The 23,665-nt window shown below is 47.0% G+C and overlaps 1 protein-coding gene across 4 annotated transcripts in view; it reads left to right on the forward strand.

Annotated features, from left to right (window-relative positions):
- The first annotated feature begins 1,555 nt into the window (after positions 1–1,555).
- The window catches only part of UGT8 (UDP glycosyltransferase 8), a 34,015-nt gene continuing 11,905 nt past the window's right edge, over positions 1,556–23,665 (forward strand). Inside the window, exons 1-3 of one of the 4 annotated variants that reach the window (XM_017825161.1) lie at positions 1,903–1,997; positions 2,558–2,675; positions 16,964–17,787. In XM_017825161.1, coding sequence (XP_017680650.1) covers positions 16,966–17,787 — 822 coding nt within the window. In that variant the 5' untranslated portion in view covers positions 1,903–1,997; positions 2,558–2,675; positions 16,964–16,965. Of the gene's footprint in view, positions 1,998–2,092; positions 2,308–2,400; positions 2,676–16,963; positions 17,788–23,665 lie in introns of those variants that run through there. The other 3 variants (XM_017825162.1, XM_017825163.1, XM_017825160.1) reach the window with 3 other exon arrangements.

Genomic DNA, 23,665 nt, shown 5'->3' on the forward strand with positions numbered 1-23,665 from the left:
CTTGCTGAATAAGATAGGACACTGGCAAGGCAGAACAGTGATCAAATCAAGCAACTATGACATGCTGACAGGAAAGATAGAATGTGTGGGAAATAATACAAAAGCTCGTAGAAGTACCATTCTCTCCTGAGTTGGAATTAAATAGTACACCGCAAATTCAAAACACTACCACCACTGTGAGACGTTTTCAGTACCACATTCCATGAAGAAACACTTAAACTGATTTTTTACCAAGGTCTGATAAGCAACTGTGATAAAAATCCCCAGGTAATCGCACCAATTGCTGCTTTCACAGCAAGAGAACCTTCATTAAAGCCGAAAGAGAGAAATAAAGAGAATATTGATAAACTTACAGGAGATCTCAACATAGCTCAGGGAGGTCTGAACAAAACCTACACTGGGTTCAAATCCAGACTTATGCCCATTGTTACCCCAAGAACGGTTCTGCTGGGTTTGGATTTCCTACATCAGTTGCCAAGGGAATAAGGAGGTCACTTAGATATGCAGAGAAGCTGAATTTACTCAGTTGTTACCTATTACCTTCCAGCGGCATTACAGTTTCAAATTTATTTTGTCCAGAAGGAACTACAACCTTTGACACAGTAGTGTGAATATGCTTGATTTTGAGACATTTAACTTCAGAACCTCATTTTGAGAGCTCAGTATTTACCTCAAAGCCAAAGGCCGCTATTAGCTTGCAGGATTTCAGTGTCACCCACTGAAGCTTAACACGTGATTTAACGTTAACTAGATGTCAAATGGGGCATGGGATTTGAGAAACTTTAATGATTTGTTTTATATGTGAGAAAAGCAAGAGCTTTTAAAAGGCTCTATAATGAATATCAGGAGAAGTTCTATGTCCCAAATAAATTGGATTAATTTGAATGAAAGTGAAGTTTCATTTTCTTTCGCAAGCCATCTGTACTAGAATGGGGATCAATCTAAAGCTTACGTTCATTTCTCTTATCGTGCACGTCGTTAACTTACCATTCCAATTTCATTAACTTTCTTGTTTTGTCTGATGAAACTCAAACCTTCACTTTTATTAAAGGTGTAACTTGATCTGTCCAACCTGAAAGAGAGACTGACACTTCTTTAGAGTTCATTGTAAAAGTTTCAATGAAACGGTGGGTCCATAAAACACTTTTGAACGTAAAGTGTAAAGCAAGCAGAGGGAAAGTTTGGATTTTAGAGTGCGTGTGAGATGAGGGACAAATTTTATTGTTTCAAAGAACTTTATTGTCTGTCCGCTGTGAAAATACACTTTTATTATACTTTATTGTTATGTTATTATTATAGAAGTGAATAGCAGGAAAAAAAACCACCCAAAAACCAAATCCACACCCACCCAGAACTAATTGGAGACTTCGCGTCAGTATTTAAAGTCCGTCAGGTCAGGGCCTTAAAAGCTACTTTCCCAGGATGATGGAGGATGGGACAACTTCATTGCTTAGCCAACGTTTAGTCAGTTGGATGGACCTGGTTTAGAGGCAGGTGCCTCTGCCTCCAGCGGGGGTTAGAGCTAAAGAGGTTGGGGCTAAACCCCATGGGCGCTGGGGCTGATTGGCGGAGGCGGCCGCGGCCCCTCCCGCCAGAGGCGGGCACGGGGGACCTGCCCTGTGCCGGGAGCTGCCCGCTGTCCCGGGAGCGGGGCAGTGCATGGGGCGGGAGGGCAGCCGAGCCTTTCCCCGGAGCCGGGGGCGGACGGCAGCGCCGGTGTATGCGGCGGCGCGGAGCGGGGGCAGCCCGGAGTGATGCGAAGTTGAGGGAGGACGGAGCGAGGGAGCCTCCTCTGCTCGCAGGGCAGCCCAGCCCCGCAGCAGGTGCAGCAGAGCCCGGGCGGAGGCACCGGCGGGCCCGGCGCTCCCGGCGCCGCAGCAGCGCCGCAGCCCGGGCCGGGCGGACCCGGCTGAAGGACGAGAGCCCCGAGCGGAGCTGCGGCCATCGGCTCCTTACCACAGGCAGCGACGCGGAGGAGCGGCCCTGAAGGGACAGCGGTGAGGGCGCTCGGCGGGACCGAGCCGGGCGAGGCGGTCCCGGCTCCGGCGGGGGGTCCGTGCCCGGGCGGGGCGGCGGAGACGGGGCTCTCGTTCCGCCTCGCCGCTTGCTGAGGGGGGCTCTCGTTCCATCTTGGTCCTTGCTGCACCCCTCCCACATTCCCCCCCTTTTCCCGTCTCCCTCTTCCCCTCCCGTAACCCAGGGGGAAGCCTTGGGCGCCTTGCATCATCCCGCGGCGGAGGGGTGATGGTGGGGCGGGAGGGCTGAGAGCCGGGAGCTGAGGGGAACAGCCATGGCTGGAGCTGGGGGGTAAGAGCCGGGGGGCTGAGGGGAACAGCCATGNGGGGGGTAAGAGCCGGGGGGCTGAGGGGAACAGCCATGTCAGGGGGCGGTAGGAGCCGTCAGAGGGGCTGAGGGGAAGAGCCGCAGGGGAGCCGCGGCGATGCGGTGTCCCCGAGCGAGGGGACGGTGTGACCTGAGGAGGGACGGGCAGGGGGGGCGCGCCGCGCCACGTCCTGAGGGGCACCAGAAGGACACGTCCCTTCCCGCCCTTTTCCAGGGCGCTCGGGCAGGAAGAGAAGAGGGGCCCGGGGACGGCGGGCAGGGCACCTGTGTGGCACGGCGGTCGGGCGGTCGGCAGGCGAGCTCTGGCTTGGGCGTCCTCCGGCGCCGCAGCGGTGAGTGCGGGGAAGCCCGGCAGGTGCCGGCGCTGCGCCCTGAGGAAGTTTGGGCTCCGTGAGGGAAGAGGAGGAGGAGGAAGGCTGAGGGGGTCCCTCAGCGGCGGCTCCTCAACCCTGAGGGGGGGGGGGGGGGGTGCCGTGCCTGGCGCGCGCGGGGCGCTGAGGGCGGGAAGGCGGGAGCGGGGGGGGGGGGGGGGCGCGGGGAGGACCCGTTGCTTCTCGGACACCCATTTTTTGGGCTCGTTTCAGCCCCTCGGGGCGCTCCGGCCTCTTCTCCGGCGACTGCTTGGTGTGTCGCCGTGAGGGGGTCTTGTCGGCGCGGGCAGTACCGCGGTTGTGTGGGCGCAGAGCCCCCCCCCTCCCCTCCATGTTGCGTTGTCACCCTGGGGCCGCGGCGTGAGGGACATCGTCGAGCCGGGATGACTCCCCGAGGGCCTGGGACGCAGTGCCCTCCCTGGATATTCCCGGAGTTTCCATCCCGGCCGCCTCCGAAGGAGCAGCGTTGCGTAATTGCCGCTGCGCCTCCCGGTTGGGCTCAAAAAAAGGAGGAAAAAAGGGCCAAGCGTGAACTTTTGGGGCCGCGCGTCAATAAAGTTGCGGTCCTTAAGCGGATATTGGGTGGCATCTTGTCTTTCGTGGCTTGTTTACGCGCTGGCTTGAGCACCGACTGTGGAACAATAGGGAATGGTTGGGAATTGCGCAGCCCGTTCTGCATGCTCATCAGAGTTCCCTGGGGATGAATAGGGAGTAATTCCAGTAGTAGACATCCTTGAAGGTCTCCTCCCCCGAAGCAAACACCTTGAAATTAGTATTTTGTTTTCTGTTTGTTGGGTTTTTTTTTTTAATGCTGTGACCAGGTGACTTAGTTCTGCGAATAATTCACACGATATCACTTGTTTCCACGTTTCTATCCCAGAAATTCTCAGTTATGTTTCCGAACTGAAGCTGCCTGCCTGTTTTTCCGAGCAATTATCGTACAAGGTCACTCATATATTTTAGCTGAGCTGGTTTTTAAAGCACCAACACAATGTAGTGTGCAATTAACCTTTGCTTCGCGTTTCCTTGGTTTTGTTCTTGTGTTTCGGTCATCGATCCAGGCCGAACACTGGATACTACAGTGGCTTTTTTTTTTTCTTTCTTTCCAAAAGACTAACCAGTTTCTGCTGGAGTCTTGCACTCTGAGACGGCTTTCATGCTATTGTGAAAATATTATGGTTGAAAAACAAGGAAATGAGGACTTGGCCTGTGTTGTGTTTTTGCCACTTGGTAAACTTCCTGTCAACGAAGGCTCTGCGGAGGCCCTGAGAAAAGAAAATACCTACGTTTTGTAATGTCTGTTACAAATATTTTGCTTCTGAGGTGAGAAACGCGTCAGTGTTTTGTAAATGTCCCTTACATTTGATTTTCTTAGAGTGCTGGAAGCAGTTGGGTTGTTGTGAAGCAGGATTTGGATGGAGAAACCCGTGGGACTAACCAGGGCTGGAGGAGAGGACATCTGAAATGATCCCTGCATCCTTGCTCTGGTGATGTCACCCGAGCTCTGGGAGAGTCCTGTCCTTGCCCGTGTGAGTGGATCGTAGGGAAGTGACTCGCAAAGGAAGCGGCAACGAAGCAGTGGGTGGGTTTTTCATGCTGGTGGCAACTTAAACTTGGTGGATGGCTACTAGCTGTTGTAGTTCACTGGTGGTCAGTCAGTGCAGCTGTGATCGAGGCAACGCTGTCATCGCTGCAGGCTGATAAACTCAGGTATCTTAGTTACTGTTTGCAGAAATCAAAGGCAGTCAGAACTGTCATGTGCCTGAAATTTTAATGCCACATTTATCATATCTAAAGCACTTTATAGTCCTGTTATCCATTCAGGTCAACCCTTTGGAATGATAACTCCATAGTTCTTCCAGGTACTGGGTTGGTTAGTAAGTAAGTGCCAGGGCTGCTGCGGATCCTGATGAAGAAAACGTAAGAACGTGCCATAATTCTCTGTTGTGTATAATTTGTGTGGTTTCTAGCAGTATGTTTTATTTACAGGAATGGAAAACAAATTTTCTGTGTGGTGGGTGTGTTAATACCTGTGAAAACATCGTGTGAGGAGGTACCATAATCCATAAAATAGCACTGAACTTATAGCTTTGTGTATGTTTTTCCTGTACCTGTTGAGACTTGCACAGAGGATGTGTTTTGCTGGAATACTACTCCTACCACTTCAGAAATGTTCTGCAATTAATTAGAGTTACAGATGTAACAACGGTGCCTATCCTAACTTGATTATTTTCTAATTGACTTTCTTGAGTATGAACTACATTATTTCTGACTTGACCTGCCAGGTTCAAGTCTTACTGCCTGCCCCTACTTTCCTTGGTGTTTTCCACTTTTGGGTGTTTAAAGTGCTTTTTTCCCCCACATCACTGTTTTAACCAGGTTGCTTCCCTTAGAACAGTACCAGGAATTCATCTTGGTTTATTCCACCTTGGTTGAGTCCCTTGCCATTTAATTATAAGAAAAAATCCCACTGCGGTATGAAAAGCTGTTGAGATCTTTTTTGGTAAGATCAGATTCATGAGATGCTTAGTAAATGAAATACCTTTTCTCTCCAGATCAGGACTTTGAACAGAAATGTTTTTATTTCTGTTTTATTATTACACAGAGGTATTTCAGAAGAGAACAGGACCGTGTTTGAGAAGGGCTGATACTTTAGAAGGATTTGAAATAATTCGCCTCCTGTTGTTGGTATTTCTAGTGTTCAGAAAAAAATCTTTTGTTGTTGTTTTAGAAAGTATCTTTGGGCTCAAAACTGACATTCTGATACAGCTCCAAGGGTTTGTGAATAGGCATTGTAGAGGGCTCTTCTCCCTGTTTTCCAGGAAGTAAAATACACTGGGACCATTTAATATTCTGTCCTTCCCCTGGGACAACTATGCTTGGAGGGAATTTCTGAGACTTTTGCCATAAGGTTTCTTGAACCCTTTGGCAAAATATTTCTGATGTTCTATGACACTTAGATGTCTGTATTTTAAAATGCTCAGGGTGTGGGGCCCTGTTATTCCTTGTGAGAAGGAAGTATTTCAATTGTTTGTAGCCAGAACTGTGGTTATAAGCTGGTTTGTTGTGACCATTTCTCTTAAGCAGCACACTTGTCATGCACATAATTTTATTTGTATAGGGAAACAAGCACAGCTTTCTTCTTTGCTCAGTGCTCTTCTTTCCTCCTATGAATGGATGGGTCAGCTTCATCAAAAATAAGCAACTTAAGACTGTTTTCCCTTCCTACTCAGGGACTGAAGGGAGAGTTAATGGGAAGCCTTGAGTCAGCTTCAGATTGTGAACTGAGCTGGAAAGGAGCCGTGATGCCCTGCTGAAACACTTACACTGAAACAAATTAAGGTTGTCTCCTTTTAAGGGGAGATAACAGTATGAACATCAAACCTTTGGGAGTTCCTTAATTTAAGACACTGTATTCCATTAGAGGAATTGTTTTTGCCCATACGTCAACACCAGTCTGGAAAAAGTTATTTAATTCATTGGTTGCACCCAAGGATGGAGCACATAACTGTAGCACAGCCTTCAAACAGGAAATTTTTAAAGTTCAGGGCCTTGGTGAAGATTTAGATTAAAATGCAGTTACGTATGTTGAATTTGTGTTTTTTCACATTCCCCCATCCAGTTTGGAAGCTGTTTGACTTAAGACAAATGGATAAGGTGCTTTAATGCCAAGCACACCAATTCATGAGACAAAGGTATTCAAAAAAGAATTGCAGAAGCTTTCAACAAAATAAAATACCAGCTTTAAAAAAAAAAAAAGTAATTGTGTTGTTACTTGCCCTTAATTTTATTTTCAGGACATCATTGTTGTCCTCCCAGTTTAGTGTTTAAACTGAACAAACCCTTTAATCTGGAGCAAAGTGAGGCGTTGCGTGGCATCAAAGAGTCATCTCTCTCTGAATGGAATCTGGGTAAGGCACAGCAATTTCGGCCCCAATGCTGCTGTGAACATGAGATGGATGCACAGCTGGCTTGGGAGGTGACGTGGGAAGCGTGGAGCCCACTGCCATTATCAAACCCTTGACCTGTGGCAGCAGTTTGTGTTGTATCTGTTTCAGATTAGTGAGTCCTAGTGATTTTTTTTTTTTTGGAAGGGGGCAGTTGTTACGAGAGCTTGGTCGCTGTGCAGGCAGCTCGGTGTTTATTTTGTAGGTTTGCTTGGGGAGCCAGTTCTGCCAATTTATCGTAATGCAAACAGCTGCTGAAAAGTGTGGCATTTTATATAGCATGGGTGTGTTAAACCTTGGTAGCAGTGTCTTTCTCGAGAGCTTTCTTGACTGTGGAGATTTCATAGATGAGGTTTTGCATTGGCCAAAGTCACTGTAGTCTAAATATAAAACCTGAACACCAGAGTGCTGTAAACACCAGCAAAGCTTTGGGGAATTAGACCTTGATGAAGCCTGGCTGGTCCTTAGAACAGTGTTATCTCCCGTCCCTTTATTTTCATTAAAGTACACTTGGAGATTGGAGTATTCCAAATAACTCCATCTCAGACTACACATTTTATTAAACAGTCCATTTGGCCTTAAACTGCTTACTACTGAAATAACTAACTACAGCCCTGCTACGGGCCCTCAAGTTATTTCTGTTATAACCCCCTGTCAGATATTTGTTACTGTACAGTGATAACATTCAGGAAGCTTTAGCTGCTTTCCAGAAGTGGAGGAAGATCTTCCCATCTCCTGGGAATTGCTGGGTAGGAACAGACAGTGTGCACGTGTAGAAGCATTTGGGGGGTGTGGGTTGTTTATTGTGGATTTGTTTTTGGTTTTACACCCAGGTCGTTCTGTGAATCACAGTCTTGGGGCTGTGAGCCATCTTTATGTTGACCCTCTGTAGCCTTTGGATCTGTTTTCTCTTTTGCTGGATATTTGTGAATGAACAGATTGTACTGAGTCTCAGATTGTCTTTGGAAACCCACAGATCTCCTGTCTTTAGACCATTCCTTTCTGAAGTTACAGTCCAGTCTTAGTCAACCACTGATGCTAGAAATTGGTAGGAAGTTTGTGTGTTTACAAATTTATAGAGCTACTGCAAGAAAACCCCAAACTGACCCTTACTGGAGTGTTTTACACATCTTAAATGAAGCCCAAGTTGATTTCTGTCCCCTCTTGCTCTAGTAAGTGATGTGGTCTTGCTCTTAAAATCAGTCTAAGCATTAAACTACATAGCAAAGCTGTTACATACACCACTTCTATCCTTACTCTAGGCCCACATTCTGCTAGGAGGTGGCTCAAAGCAGACACCCCAAAACACAAATCTGAACGTAATAGAGAGTAGCTGACTTCAAAGAAAACCCACCTGTACATTTCAAAACAGAACCTAATGATTAACAGACTGAACAAGCTGAATGTTTCTGGAGTGTGTGTGGTGCTGCTGCAATGATTTTAATTGAGCTTGAATAAGAACAAAACATTATTAAATCAAGTATTTTAACTTTTTTGCCCAAGTTGTATTTCCCACTGCGGACACAAACCTGCCACAGTTTCCCTTTGTGGGTTCTGTTTGTGTGGCTTGTTAAAATGTGCTTATTTGCTATAGCATGAAGTCAGAAATGGAACAAAGAAATTCATTGAGTGCTTCTGGGTGTCATGTGATGGCGTGACCGGGGGGAGCTTGTACCAAGCTGGAGCCAACTGGAGTGAGAAATGAAGCATCCCCCCAAATAATTATTGAAGTTGAAGGAAAATCCCAGTAAAATGGGCTGAAGTTTAAAAGTAATGTTGTTTCAGAACCCGAGGCTTGTTCACGAGGCGAAATTCATGCTTGGGTGATGGCAGCATGTAATTACAGGCTGTGCTTGTTGCACCAACAAATTAAGCTCACTATGAAGCTCTGTGATTTCTTCCAGCCCCAGTCATTTTATCAAAGGAGATTCAGTCGCTGATCAAAGTCTTGAAAAGCAGAGTCAGGTTGTTTTTCTTTTTTTTCTCCATTTTTTTCCCTTTTCTATTTGGTGCTTGGTTCAGCCGCTATTTCAGCCTGTCTTTTGATGCCAGCGTGAGAGCAAAGGCCTCCTGGGTGGCTTTGACCCCCTCGGTGGAGACGTCTTTGTCTCCATCAGCTGCTGTGGCGCTCGTGCCTCCTGCTCTCCGCAGGTAGGAGGCTTCCTCTCATTTTCTTGCTGTGTTCCCGGGCTCTTCAGGGCAGTGTGGTCACACAGCAGGAGCAGGGCCGGTGAATAACCTCTTACACAGCACTGGTGTCCCTGGGAGACGTGGAGTAACCTGTTGGCTTCTCTCTGGTAGCACTGCCGAGCCCCGGCTGCCACAGCAATATTTCCTGGGTGCTTCCTGGTGCAAAATGGCTGCAGCGGGTGGGGAAACTTTGCCCTCAGGTCTTGGTGCTTGGAGAGAGAGTCTCCAGGGGTCGAGGGGACTCTCTCAAGGGACTTGTGTGTCGGTGCCAAACTGCTGCATGCTCTGTGAGTTCCCAGGAGCTCTGAGGGAGGTGAGCAATTTGTCTCGTTCGTCCGGCGCAACGGGAGAGCCTTTCCTGACAAACCCCTTCATGAGGAATATACGTGTCCTGCTTGCAAGCAGATGGCTCTCTCTCTGTGTGCAGTCAGCAGTTATCTTTCCAAGGTGCTGGGGCTGGGATAACCACGGGCAGCAGGAACAGAGCTGCAGAATGGAGAGTGCCAATGCGGAGAAATCCGAGTCCCTGGCACGTGGAGTCAGGTTCCTTCAGTCACACGGGGTTTGGAGCGGTGCGTTGAGTGGTGGGCTCTGCTCGTCCCCACTGTGTAAAGTGAAATTATAAGGATCTCGAAATGCCCCATTGGAGTTGCCCAGTGCACAGCAGGACGAAAGAAAAGAACTTGCTGTTCTTGTTCTTTTTGCGTTTATTCGGGTTATTAAAATACCTCAAGAATAGATCTTGATTTGTTTCTGCTCCCCTACCTGAGATGTCTGCAAGGGTTAATGTTTCACAGGCTGTAAAATCTTCATGGAACTCACTTTAATGCAGTTAGCTGGGCTGAACTTTGCTACTACTGTACCTAGTATTTATTTTCATTCAATAAAGTTTACATTTTGACCTATATACTGTTTGCCCACTGTTTTTTAGCGCATGGGATGTTAAGAACTGTAGGTCCTGTCGAGCGAAAGGTGCCTTTGCCGTGTTGTAACTTCAGGTTGTGAAAATATTTAATTAGACTTTAAACCTTTGCTCTCAGGTAAATCAGTTCTTGAGTGCTGTCAGTACTGCAGTGTTATAATCTCAAAGTGTGCAGGGACTTGATGTAAAAGATCGAATCTGACTTGAGAAACTTAGGTGGATTTAGAACCTATTCATGGAACAATAAAGATAGTCTTTGTGGATTTTTTAATCTTTTTAGATACGACTGATGTTTTCAGAAGTTTAGGACAGTTTTCCATAGCCACGAAGACTCAAAGTTATTATTTCAGGAAGCCAGTGGCAAAGTGTTGCCAAGAACGTGGTACTTTGGCCACTTGCTATAAACTCATCTTAATAGGACATGATGCCTTGCACAAGAGTTTTATTCCCATGTAAGTTCTGGAAGATCTGCCTACTAGCATGTCTACTGAAAAAATATTTGCGTGTCAGCTGTAAAACCTGTGTTTTGAAGGAGAAGTGCCTCTTGTACCTTGCTGCCTTTGGAAGTGAGGATTTCTAAAATAGTTTTTACAACACTGTTCAGTCCAAAAGCTCAGGTAAAATCCTTCAGTGTTTGATAAAACCTGTTGCACAAATTAATAAGAGCAGTTTCATAAATTGCATGTCCTTTTGACTCCCTCTTGACAGCTCCTTTGCTGTTTGCACAGCTGACACAGTAAGTCAGACAGGACTGCAGTGACACTGTAATGCCTATAAATCTTGCTCTTTTATCTGTGGGTGAGATGTTCTTGTATTCATTGAAGTGCTTCAGTGATTGGATAGAAGATGTAATTGTTTGGGAGACTGTACGAAGTAAGTTAAAAAGCCTGCCCTTGTTCATGCACTCAGGATTTCTTACTGATTTCTTAATTTATCAGTTGAAAATGGAGCCTATAGTTAAAAGCCAAATCCTACCACTCATCTAAAAAGTTGCAACACAGAGGAACAATCACATCACACGCTCCCTCAGCAATTAGTAACAAGATGTGTGACAGGAAAAACGTCAGGTTCTAAATCTGAAGGCTGTACAATACCTGTTAGGGGAGTGTCTTCCTAGATAATATCCTGCCTTGTTGCCCCAAGGCTCTGTGCATTCCCACATTTCTGCTGTTTTGTGTGTTGTTGAGTTCCTCACGTTAAACTGCCTGAAGTCAGCTTATGGGCCTGATTTATGTAATGCTCCTAGAGGATTATGGAGTAGCATTTCCTATCGCCTAGGGAATATGTACAGCAGAGTAGGCAGTGTTATGGGTTAAGAACATACTTCACCATTGCTGGCTTAAAGGGTTTAGGAGGCAAGTTGCACTTGGAGCTTGAAGGTTGTGGTCTTTGATACTGTCACGTGTTACGCCACTAATTAAAATCTTCCTGTGTCTGACAGTTGGAGCATCTGCTGGGATTTGCTGTCAGACATGATGTGGTCAGTGCATTGCCTCACACGGGATTTCCAGAATCAGTGCATCACGTTATTGCTTCCGCATGTATTTTTTTCATCTTTGATATCAGCTGTTTGCCTGTGGCTGACACTGCTGAGATTTGGGTTGAGTACACGTTTATCACTGAATCAAACTGTAACCAGTGTTAGTGAACCTCTGGTTTGTCCTGGAATATTTTCTTCCTCTTTCAGCATTACACTTACCCTGTAAGTGCTTTATGTTAGTCATTCCTGGCTATCTTGGGCTTGATAAAAGGCTTTGCTTACCAGGGCCTTTGGTCATGCAACCTGCATTGTAGGGCTTGGTTCTGTGTTTGGCCGAGGTGTTTACAGGCCCGTGGAGGCTGGATACCGTGTTTTATCTGTAACACCGTGTTTAATAACAGCTAAAGGAACCAGATTTGCACGTGAAATAAGTTTTGTCCACGGGGGTTCGAGTAGCAGGGCAGGACTGCAGCTTCAGTCCATCAGGTGACAATACGTGGTCACGGGTGGCAGTTCGTGGTACTCACGGTTTGCTTGAAAGCGTGCAAATCTCACCTTTCCCCTTCTTTCTTTCTGATCATCGTACTCCTGTGGTGCACGTCGTTAGCTTTCCGCTTGGGCATAGTCATTTCGGCCGCTAATTAGCATCCGCGGCTGGGTGAGCCCGCTCCTTTAACGTGTGCCCCTCTCTGCTAAATTGTAATGAGTAATTCGAGCCCTTCGGGAAAGGTGAGAGCGATCAGCAGCTCGGAGATTGCTCCTCCGCTGCTGTCTGGGACGAAGGGCACCTTTCCCGGCAGAGATTCTGCTCGAGCTGCCTAGGTAAACTCATCAAACCTTAACAAACCTGAAGGGAAGAACTGAAAAAATCAAGTGCCATCTCCGAGCACAAGCTCTGTAAAGCCTCCCTTGCTGCGTTAAAGCCGGGAGCGTTGTGTGTTACTAGTGAATAAAAAGGACTTTCTATATCCTTAGGTGTAAGTGCCTGGGAACTGTTTACTCTTCTCAGAGTGATATAAACACTGGAACAGTTTGAATTCAAGCTGTGCTGTGTCTGGAGGTGCTGGAGAGCCTCTTCTGCTTCTAGACCTGTCTACAGCGGAGGAAAACATCAATAATTATACTGCTGGCTTGAAAATGGTTATTTCTGAGACATTCAGAAATAGCAGGTAGGCAGCCAGTGGTATAAAGCAGGAAAAAAAACCCCAAACGTGCTTGTAAGTTTTAATTATGGAGTGATTAGCAGATTATTAAGGATTGGCAGCAAATCCAAATCTCACTTGGGGTATGTGTTCCAGCACTGTAACTGACTGTTACACTAATTAATTGGAATTAATCTAAAATAGTGCCACTTAATTCTTATAGTAATAATGTAAGCATTAAGACTTTTTAATGTCATTTATATAAACCTAAATGTCATTCAGTTTATTTCCACACTGCCTAGCTCTGAGATATCAGCACTTTGTGAACTATGTGGGGGGAAGGACCCTCCCTCTTATTTTTCCCTTGGAAGTCGCTATTTTCTACATAGTCACACTTCTTGTTCTGGATCCTGCTTGGTCCTCCTGAGTGAATGGAAAAATACTTCCTTAAAAAAAAAATAAATCAGGATTTATAAGTATTTTGGTCAGCTGTCTTGTAGAGTATTGTCTGGTGTTCTGTAACACTTCAAAACTCACACTTTCCCTTTCATTCGAATGTAGGTCATTAACTTAATGAGCAACTGTTGGAGTAGGTTTAATGTTTGACTTGGTCTATCTTTAATATTCAACTTTTTCTTGCTGTGCTCCAGTAGGTGAACCCTTTGCAGTCAGCAGGTGCTTTCCCTCCTATAAAGCCACTCTGCATATTTTTTTTTTCTCCATAGCAAAACTTTTAGGGCTTTTGGGCTGAAATTAATGGCTTTGATTCAGTGATTGTTTTGTGGGCGTTGTTGGTTGGTTGGAGGTTTTGTTGTTGTTTAAATTTTTAGCAAGTTTGGATTTTTCTTTTTGCTCTCTTTGATAAAAGGATGTTACACACCAGCTCAGACCCTGAAACAGTCTCATTTGATGGAGGCAAATCCTAAGAAGAAGGGCTTAAGATAGGGGTACAAAATGGCTTTATATTGTTTATGGTCGTGGAGAAACTCATCATCCTTTGTCTTTGGGCTTTCTTTTCCTTTTTTCTGCCAGGACATTTGACAGTTCTTCTTCATGCTCCAGGTGTGTGCAGAGACAGAAGGCAGTTGCACTGGCTGCTGATCCTTTTTGTTTGTTTTGGCCCGTGATTTGTTCTGGGAGTTTACTGCTGGAGTGTGACTGGAAGTTAGTGGGAAGAGTCCCTGTGGCTGTGATGAGCTGGCTTCCAGCTGCCCCTCGATGATTTCCTGACCCCTGGGGGGCTTACAAAATGCTGTTGCTTATTGCCCTTGTTCCTCTTAAATTGAAGCCTTCCAAGCTCCTGCTTCTCTGTGGCCAGGGCATGAAATGATGAGGCTGCAGGTTCCTGCCAGAAGTTCGATAGAAGGTCAGTGCCATTTTTCCCAGTAAAAATGTCACTTAATCTGCATTTCTCTAATAGCATCATGTGTTTAAATATCCCTATGGCTTGGCAGGGCCTCTGTACATTTATTCTCCTGTCCCTGTGGAAGGTGCTTGTGTTGAAAGGGCGAGTTGCATAATAGGTTTTGGAGAAGCGATGATGGTTTTACCAGTTCTGAAGGTACCACAAGGTACAGGCTGCCAGGGAGGTGTGTTGTCATCTCTGGACATTGATACACTGCAAGAAGAAAAAAAACAACAAAAATGTGATAAATTTTTTTGTAGGTACATTAACAGATTTTCTTGTTAGGTAGGTAGTGCTTTAAAATGCCTTCACGAAGAGTAAAATATGCAATGTGATTCCTATTTAAAATGGTTTTGTTTGGTGAGTGTGGGGATAGGAAGCAGCAGGGCGGTACCGCCAGCATCCCAGGGAAGTACAGCTGTAATTCCCATGGCTTTTGATGGCATGTGCATAACCCTGGCCGTGGAAAATACACCTTAGGGCTAAGGATTATCTTCCTGCGCTGCGCTCCGGGCCTGTGTGGGATCAGGAGATGGGAGCAGAGCTGGAGTCTGGCAACCTGTTGGATCCTGAGTAGCCCTTAGGTTGCTGGAGCCTTTGATTTCTGCTGCTGACAGAAACACTGATTTTCCCCATCCTGCTCCTCCATTCATGGTTTTGTAATATCGCTGTTGTTGACAGGAGCAGTAATTCAATACCATGGGAATGCTTCTGGCGTGGGGACATGGAATCAATAATGGGCTTTTTCCAAGTTTGATTCATCATTTTTCTTGGATGTTTCATTGCTGAAGCATCACTTTGGGTTTTGGCTTTTTTAAACCACTCTTATCTAAGGAGTGTTATCCTGCAGCGGGGCCCTGTGGAAGGTGGCTGAACATGGACGAGGGAAGTGATTCTCCCTCTGTACTGGGCACTGCTGAGGCCACACCTTGAGGGCTGTGTCCAGTTCTGGGCCCCTCGCTTCAAGAAGGACATTGAGGGGCTGGAGCTTGTCCAGAGAAGGGCAACAGAGCTGGGGAAGGGTCTGGAGAGGAGCTGAGGGAGCTGGGGTCGTTCAGCCTGGAGAAAAGGAGGCTTGGGGTGACCTTCTCGCTCTCTGCAACTCCCTGACAGGAGGCTGTGGCAAGGTGGGGCTTGGCCTCTTCTCCCAGGCAAGCAGTGACAGTACAAGAGGACATCAGGAAGAATTTCTTCATGGAAGGGGTTGTCAAGTATTGGAATGGGCTGCACAGGCAGGTTGTGGAGTCAGCGACGCTGGAGGTGTTCAGGGAATGACTGGACATGGCACTGAGTGCTCTGGTCTAGTTGACCAGGTGGTGATCAGTCCAAGGTTGGACTGGACGATCTTGGAGGCCTTTTCCAGCCTAAATGATTCCGTGGCTTGTTGGCACTACACCAAGCCTGTGCACTTCTGCACTTGCACAGCCCTCTGCTGATGCCCCTGAGAGTGGTGCAGCACAGCGAGCTTCTCAGATGCTTCTGCTGATGTTTCCTTCAGAAACTTAATATTGTATAGCAATAAACCTAGATTACACAATTATTGTATGGTAACCATGTAGTATATAGTAAGTATAATTATAGTATTTTATATATAATTACATAAAATACGAGATGTTCTATTTGTGGGCTGGTAACCCACATAACACGAAAAAAAAAAAAACAAACTAAAGAGTCCTGAGCAATGTGTTGTAGGTCAGTTATAAGACTACAGTGTAAGGAGATAAGGTCTGAGTAGCAGCATTATCTGTTGTTCTTATTTACAAAGGACACTGCAACAGACTCAGGTTTCTGCATGGATTGGTTTGGCACGAGGAAAGAGCAGATTGTTTGGTTTGGCGTGTGCTTGTTTCTCTGTCCTAGGAGGGTTACGGTGACTGAGGAGTTTCTGACGTGCCCTCTCTGTGCTTCTAACGCACTTGGCTTTCATCTGGTACATACAGGGTTTTAAAACAGGGGTGTAAGAAGTGTTTTCCCTTTCCCCGGCAGCCTGCTGCTGTCAGGAGCTGTGTTTAGGATGGCTGTTTGAGTGTAGGTTAGAGCTGGTGCTCAAGTGGGTGTTCAGGTGCTGATTTAAGTAGGTTCAGAATCGAGTACTTGTCCAAGTGCTTCAGTGGAAGTTGAGATGTTCACGTGTGTGGTACTGCCTCCTGTTACTACATTTTGTCTTGTACACAAAGTGTAATTTTTGAAAGCTCAAAGTAAAGTCGTTTCTTACTCTCTGGTAGCCTGATTGTGACTTTGCATCGCTGTCTGGCTGATCAGTGTTGACACTAAAGGAAAATATTGCATGGATTTGCGTGGGCTTTTAGGAGAAAAAAACTACCTTAATCTTCTCTACTCCACTTGGCTTATATGAAAAAAAAAACAAACCCTCAGAAGATGTTATCCTTAAATCAGACTAGAGAGTTGCAACTTAAAGGAGGACAACCTGAAGCCTGTGGACAACTGTAGCTTGTAGCAGGAATGCTCATAACCATGTTACCAGTAGTGTGAAGTGTGATGTGCTCAGACTGCAAAATGGATGTAGAAGTTCCAGTTGAGGAACTGAGTTGTATTTGTACTGAGTCATCTTATATCCTGTGCACTGGGATATGAGTACTGGTGATTTCTTTGGGTCTCGCGTGTGAATAAGTACAGGATTTTAGCCTTTGGGTCTTTAAACTTAGCGTCTTTCTTAGTCACTTAATAAATTCTAATACCAATGACGCAGTCGTGCTTTTAAGTGTGATCACAAGTGTAGCAGGATGCAGCTCTCAGGGCTGACGTGACGATCTGGGAGCTGTCGGGTGACGTCTGTAATTCGGAAGTGCCGCGTGTGGTACCTGCGTGGAGGGCACCGACCTCCCAGTCTCACTTGGCTTCCCTGCTGTTTCACGCAGGTGCCATATCACTGTCTGTGTTGGAAAAGGTCTCTTGTTTACCCTCGATGCCAGATGGAAAGGGAGGGGTGGGGAAAAGGCGGATCTCGCTGGAAACAGGGCACTGCCAAGCGCGCTCTGAAACGGAGTCTCTCTCGTTCCCTGTGACCACCGCAAGGATGGCTCCAAAGCGGGGAGACGGGATGAGCTTCCGTGGGACGGCCAGATAATAACTTGCCTTAAATTCCCCAGCAGGTTACAAGTCTGTCGTGTGTCGCTCTAATGCTTTTCCTTTCCCGTTCCAGCTATGAAGCCGTACGCTCCAGCTTTCATTCTCCTGTGGAGTGCCGTCGGGATAGCGAGGGCTGCCAAAATCGTCGTCGTGCCGCCAATTATGTTTGAAAGCCATCTTTATATTTTCAAGACTCTGGCCTCAGCCTTGCATGACCAAGGTCACCAGACAGTGTTTCTCCTCTCTGAGGGCAGAGAGATTCCTCCATCTAATCACTATAGACTTCAGCGCTACCCAGGGATCTTTAACAGCAGCACCTCGGATGATTTCCTCCAGTCCAAGATGAGGAGTATCTTCTCGGGGAGACTGACAGCCCTCGAACTGTTCGACATCTTGGACCACTACACCAAGAACTGCGACATGATCGTTGGCAACCAAAACCTCATGCGTGCCCTGAAACAGGAAAAATTTGACCTGCTCCTGGTCGATCCCAACGAGATGTGCGGATTTGTTATAGCTCACCTTTTAGGGGTTAAATACGCCGTGTTTTCCACTGGCCTCTGGTATCCAGCAGAAGTGGGCGCTCCGGCTCCCCTGTCCTACGTTCCCGAATTCAACTCGCTGCTCACGGATCGCATGAACTTCTTCGAGAGGATTAAAAATACTGTTGTTTATCTCATTTCGAGGTTCGGAGTCAGTTTTTTGGTCCTGCCAAAATACGAACGGATAATGCAGAAACACAAGGTTCTTCCGGAGCGGTCCATGTACGACTTGGTCCATGGATCCAGCCTGTGGATGCTTTGTACCGATGTAGCGCTGGAGTTCCCGAGACCTACGCTTCCCAACGTCGTTTACGTGGGAGGGATCCTCACCAAACCGGCCAGCCCTCTGCCAGAAGTAAGGTTTGCTGAGTTTTACTGAGTCATTTCTGTGGTTTCTGGTTCACCTCATGTCACGAGTGACGGTTTTGAAGCGGTGAATTCCAAATGGGATCTGGCGTTCTGCTGTTGTTTGGTGGAATATGCTCTTGCAGTCACTGGAAGTTGCTTGGGGTGGTGGCCAGAGGAACTGTGAGACAGAGACTCCAAAAAATGAGTCTTTTGTGGCTGCAGGAAGTATTTTGCTTTTGAGTAAAGTGCTTAAGGGTGCAAAAAACAGCGCACTCTGTCTTGGAAATCACATCAGTAGCTTCTACCCAAACATGGTTTAGAATGGGAAGGGAGGAGGATGGATGAGTGCTGCTTATACTCGAACAAGCCTGCTGATATGTTCTATGATCTAACTTCATGGTATCAGTGTTCTCTGTGGTGGTTTTTTGCCTCCCTTGGGTTGGATAAGTAAAAATGTCTTCAAAATTACATGTACGTAAGCATGAAAAAACCCCTGTATAGGCCAAGATATGGAGGTGTGAGTTGACCTAAATGGCACCGCTGCTACACTCTGATGGGAATTTTTACTGTGCACGTGCTGGCCATCAGGTACTGGAACGGTGACAGTGATTGCACCGGCTCCAGAAGTCCTGGCTGCACAGATCAATTAGTTTGATTACTTCAGTATAGTAGGTGAACTTTGATACCCGATACCTAAGAGTGCCTCTGTTCAGCAGCAGAGGTGGACAGGTGGTGAGGGACAGGCAGAACAAAATCTCATAGAACACCATGTCATTTACAGTTCGTGTCCATAAAAAGGCAGATGTTGAGTTGGAGGTGCCTGTTAATGGATGCTGATAAATAGGGAGGTAGACCTGCAGTGCTCAACAATATCCTTGTTAAAATGCCTTGTTCTGCCTTTGCTTTTGGCATGACAACTGCTGTTGCCTGTGCTCCAGGGTGTTCTCAGAGATGGCCCTAACAGTGTTGCTTCTGACAGGTTCTTGCTGTGTGTACACTCCTGTGTTTGGAAAGGGTCAGGCTGCACAGGTATCCTGAGAAAGCAGGCTAAAGGTGCTTTCTGTCTGTGCTGTCTACAAGTTCAGCCCTGTTCCCTCCAGGAAGACTTGGTGGGCCGGACTGAGCTTTTTCTCCCTTTTCCAAACTGATTATTTTCTTGTTCTGCAGGAAGAAAAAAAATGTCTTTGCACGATCAAGTTGGGCGCTAGGGTAACACTGTCTGTTTTGTCTTTTTGTTTAATGTAACCAGAGTGACAGTGACCTGAAAACAGACCTGTAGGTAGAGTACATGCTGGCAAATATTCATTGCAGCGAGGGGAAAAAACCACCCGTAATTATTTGTAATTTGTCTTCAGTTTTATCGGGCAATTCATTCTTGTGGAGTTGTAAGCGGGAGATACAAGGTGCAGGAGAGAAGTAACAAAGTGAGCACGTTCCTCTTTTATCCTGTAATTTGTCCGTGCCCAAGGTGTTACACGTAATCCCCTGCGGAATGTATTGTAGGTTAATTACTGGGCAATCACTCGGTGCTTGCTGAGCAGCGAGAAAAAATTCGGAGCTGTGGCTCTGCTCTGGCGGATTTAAAACTGGATAGCGAGTGCTGCGGCTGTTCCCTGCTCCTGCTGCAGCTCTGAGGCAGGAGCCTTGGCTGATTTATTTTCTGCAGCTTTGAGTTTGGTGCATTAAGGTGAGCCAGAAGCGGAGCTGGTTCACGTTTCTGTGCTGGGCTGGAACTGGTGATGCTTCAGGAGCTCTCAGAAATTACGCTCCTGCCCGGAGGGTGATCAGGAAAGAGGGGCGTGTGGCTGGAGACGACAGCTTTAGCAGGCTTTTTTAGGCTAAAATTAGAAGTTATTGGGTCTCTTACAGTCTCCAAAACTGCTTGTGAGTAGCCTAGTCCACTTCGTCCACTGCTTTCATGTATTAGGGGAAAAACCAGTGGTGTTTTTTCCAAGCCCCAAATACCTGGTCAACCCAGGGTACCTGCGCACCTCAGTAGTGGCACTCCAGCCTTGCCGAATTTTTTTTTTCCTTTTTTACCCCTCACTCAAAATAACCAAATAGTTTGTTTACTCAAACCAGAATGCCTGCACTTAACCGAAAACCTCAAGTTTTCTGCTCATAAGTAGCACCTAAAAAAAAAAGAAAAAGAAAAAAAAAAAAGAGGCGGAGAGGAATAACTCAGCGGTCAGTGAGGAGGTGAAGGTCAAGGTGTTTTGAAGTGTTACGGGGTGGCCGCTCTTTCATTCTGGGGGATGTGGTAGCTCTGTTTTGTGTATGCTCAGAACCTGCACCTTCTTTCAAGTTAGAAAAGCACGGCTGTAAAGGTAGCACGTAGCAGTGGGTGCTGAATATCCAGGTCATGTGAAGGGGGAAGGAAACATTGCTCCTGCTTCGCTCTGTCCCATCTGCGTTCATATTCTGGTTCTGGGCAGCGGATGGGGTGTGGAAATCCTTTCCCTTTTAGCCGCGCTTGCCGCCTGCGGGTCCCTGTGCTTTGTGGGATCGGGAACCTGTGCTTGGATCGGGGAGCGCAGGAGATGCAGCCAAGTCCCGGCGGCTGGAGGTGTGTGCTCAGGGGCTCTGCCGTGCTGGCACAGCGCTCGGTGGGGCGGCTGCAGGCCCTGCAGGGACCGTGTGTTACCTGTGTAAGCCTTCCCCAGGCTCCGATCCTCCTCCTCCTCGCTCCCTCCCGGGCAGCGTCCCGCTCTGCGCTTGGCGCAGTGTCCCCGGGGCGGTCGCAAGTGATGGCCGTGCCAAAGGAGCGGCAGCCAGCGGGTGTGCTTTGGAGGTCACCGCGCTGCCCGGCTCCCTGCGGCGCCCTGCGGCTTCCTCCGGCACGGCAGGGTCGGTCTCAGCGGGACGGACGGGCAGGGTGTCCGGGCAGCGGCCGGAATGCCGGGGGACGGCACATTTCCCCGCTCCCACCCCGGCGGCGGGGGGGGTGGAGCGCTGAGCACAACTTGGGTCGCTCCGCTCCGTGGAGGTGGGAGGGCTGATGGTCCCTTCGCAGAGCTCGGAGTAGGGCAGCGTTAATCGTCCTCTGTGGGGGCCAGCGTGGCGTTTTCACTGGTTAAACTGGGTTTAAAGGTGCTTCTCGCGTGAGGTGTGCTGCTCTGTAAAAGGCAAGGAGGTGATTGCGGCTGTAGCCATTATCCCTAAGGGAATCAAATGTTACATGCACGTGGAACACAGTCCAGGATCAGAAACTCGTGTGTTGAATTGCACAGAGGACGGTGGGATCAGAATTATCCTTAAAAGATCAAAAGCTAGAGACAGACTGACCCCCGAGTCCTTAAGGTAATCACTGACGTGAACTATCAAGTGCGTGCTGTTCCCTGGCAGTATTTCCCTGATAACTGTCGGTGCCCATTAGGAAGGCAAAGGGCTGCTCTGCTTCTCCCTCGCTGCACTTCTCCCGAGGGATGCGAATGAAGCTTTGTAAAGGAACCCCCATTTGGAGAAACAGTGAGGAAACCTCTGCTCTGCCATTTATCGTGTGACTGGGTTGGTGTGTATTAGGCATTAATGAGCCCGATAAGAGTCCCTGACTCAGGGCGGGAACCTGGGGGTGCTACAAGCAGCCGCCTGGGGAAATACTCAGCCCGTGAGTGAACCAGATTTATGCTGTGGAGGAGGGTGTGCACGTTTCGGAGTAAGAAGTTGGCCTTTCAGCCACAGCTGTCAACAGCTGGTAATTGCAGTAAGTTCCTCACTCCTCCCTGTACATCTCTTATCCGAGCTTGTTACTGCGAACATCAAAGCACGGAGCAAATTGGTGGCTTTGAAATATCTTCACTGAAAAGTGTCGGTTTGGTGTTTGTTTTCCCCTGAGCCTTGCTGACAGTTGTGTGTAGCTAATATTGATATTTATCTTTTAAAGTGAGGTGGAAGACTAAGGAGAGATGTTCTACTCCTTAAATCCGACTTTTCTCCTTCATTCCAGTTCAAGGGCACGGTCTCTAAGGTCTTGCAGGCTGTAGCAGTAGATTTTTGCCCGTGGCAGAGCACCATCATTTTAGGGTTATTTTTCAAGTCCAGGGAATAGTTCTTACAGAACTGTTTGGGCAGTAAATTTCTGGTGATGTGAAGCAGCTCTAGAGCCGTTCTAAAATGCGTGTGATCGTCAGCTGGGGAGGCTAAAAGTCTTTTAAGGGTGATAGAGATGATGCAGCACTGTGTAAATTCCGTGCTGAACCGTGTGATCGTGTATTTTGGCTCCGAAATATATTTTAGGTGAAGCTTCTCCCCACCCCCACCCCCAGCATTCGATGTTTGGCTCCACAGGTAAGTGTTGCCTGAGCTTTGCAGGCACCCAAAGGCATAAATCTGTAACCTCCAGTCTCAGCTGCCCCAGTAGGACTGGGCTGCTGAACAGCACACGGGTTAATGAGCTGCTGCTTTCAACGGGTTTTGGGGGTTTAAATATTCTGATTTATCCCATTCATCACGCTCATATTGGAGCACACAAATGAACAACACTTACTGACTTCAACAGGCAGGGCTTTCACTGAGAGTGTCACTTCCAGGTTTTGAGCAATGACCTTGGTACAGGACAAATAGTGAGAGCTGTGCTTTTCCCATGTTTTTTTCCCATTTATAACATCCAGAAAACCTGAAGTGAGGAATTTATTTCCAAAGGCACGCCTTTTTTTTTTTTGTTCTGTAATATTTGGATCGTGTTGCGTTTGGGTACCAAGTTTCTATAATGTGGGGAGTGGGAATGTGGTCCAAGCTGAAATTTGAGAGCAGCAAAGCCTAATTACTAATATTATTGACTAACAGCAATACTTAATCAAGGCAGCTTTTTTCATGTTCCCAGTTGCTTAAAGGTTAAGTGAAGTGGATGATCTGCTTTGTGGTTAATAATCCTCAGGAGAGGCATCTCCCTGAGCCTTCCCAGGCTGTTCACAGCCCACCTGGGGAATTCCCAGTGGAGGAGCTGCAGGGGACAATAGGGAGATCTTGGTGAGGGATGTGACTCTTACCCAGGATCAGAAGGCAGCTGATTTTAGGCTTGTTAAACAATGGGTGGTGAGCGGCCTGTTTGTGACTATTATATAAAAATATATGGGTACTGTGTATATAAACTTTATATGTATTATAAGTCTTTTAAAAAAAGAGAGAAGGGAGGAGGTAAGCCCTAGGAAGAAAGAAAAGCTGTTTTTATCTGAAGGAGTTACGAAGAAATTGCCATTATTAAATCAAAGCTGCGGGTTGGAGTTGTATCTTCTGCCATCCCCAGAGCACAGGTGTCCCAGAACGACGAAAAACAAAATATCCCACCTAAATTGGGTTATAATATGGATTTATGGAAGGGGGTATATGTCAGTATCTGTAATGCAGAGGTCTGGATTTAAAACTGAGCTTCTCTTTCATTTTCTTCTCACTGTGTTGGCCGCGGTTGAATTTGACCTGATGTTCTATAGACAGAGTAAGTAAAAATAGTCTCTTAAAGCTGGTTTTGTTCTTAACAGTTGTAGAGTTTTTTGCTACATATGGAGCTACTGAAAGTGCAGAAGGGTTGGTGGAACCTTGGTTTGCATTTACATTTGATAATCATGAACCCTCCTGTGCATGCTTGTGAGTTCATGTTTAGGAAAGTGGCTTTTTTGGGGGTATTTTTTTAACAGGATGTTGCCTCTGGGATAACACCAGCAAGGTTTTCAGTTTGGATCCTGGATTTGAGGATCCCTCCGCTCCATGCAGCGGTTTTATTAACCTCTCCTGAAGGACAAGCTCCTGATTTTCCACTCCTCCCATTGCATTGAGAGGCAAGGTTGCTTTCCCAGGGAGCTTGCCAGAGGTGTGGTGAGTAATGGATTTTTGACAGGCAGTGTTGCAGCAGGGAAGTACTTGCACTGCAGTTTCCTGGTTGACCTCTA

Source organism: Lepidothrix coronata, unplaced genomic scaffold (assembly GCF_001604755.1).
Source record: "Lepidothrix coronata isolate B3197 unplaced genomic scaffold, Lepidothrix_coronata-1.0 Scaffold116, whole genome shotgun sequence".
NCBI lineage: Eukaryota > Metazoa > Chordata > Aves > Passeriformes > Pipridae > Lepidothrix > Lepidothrix coronata.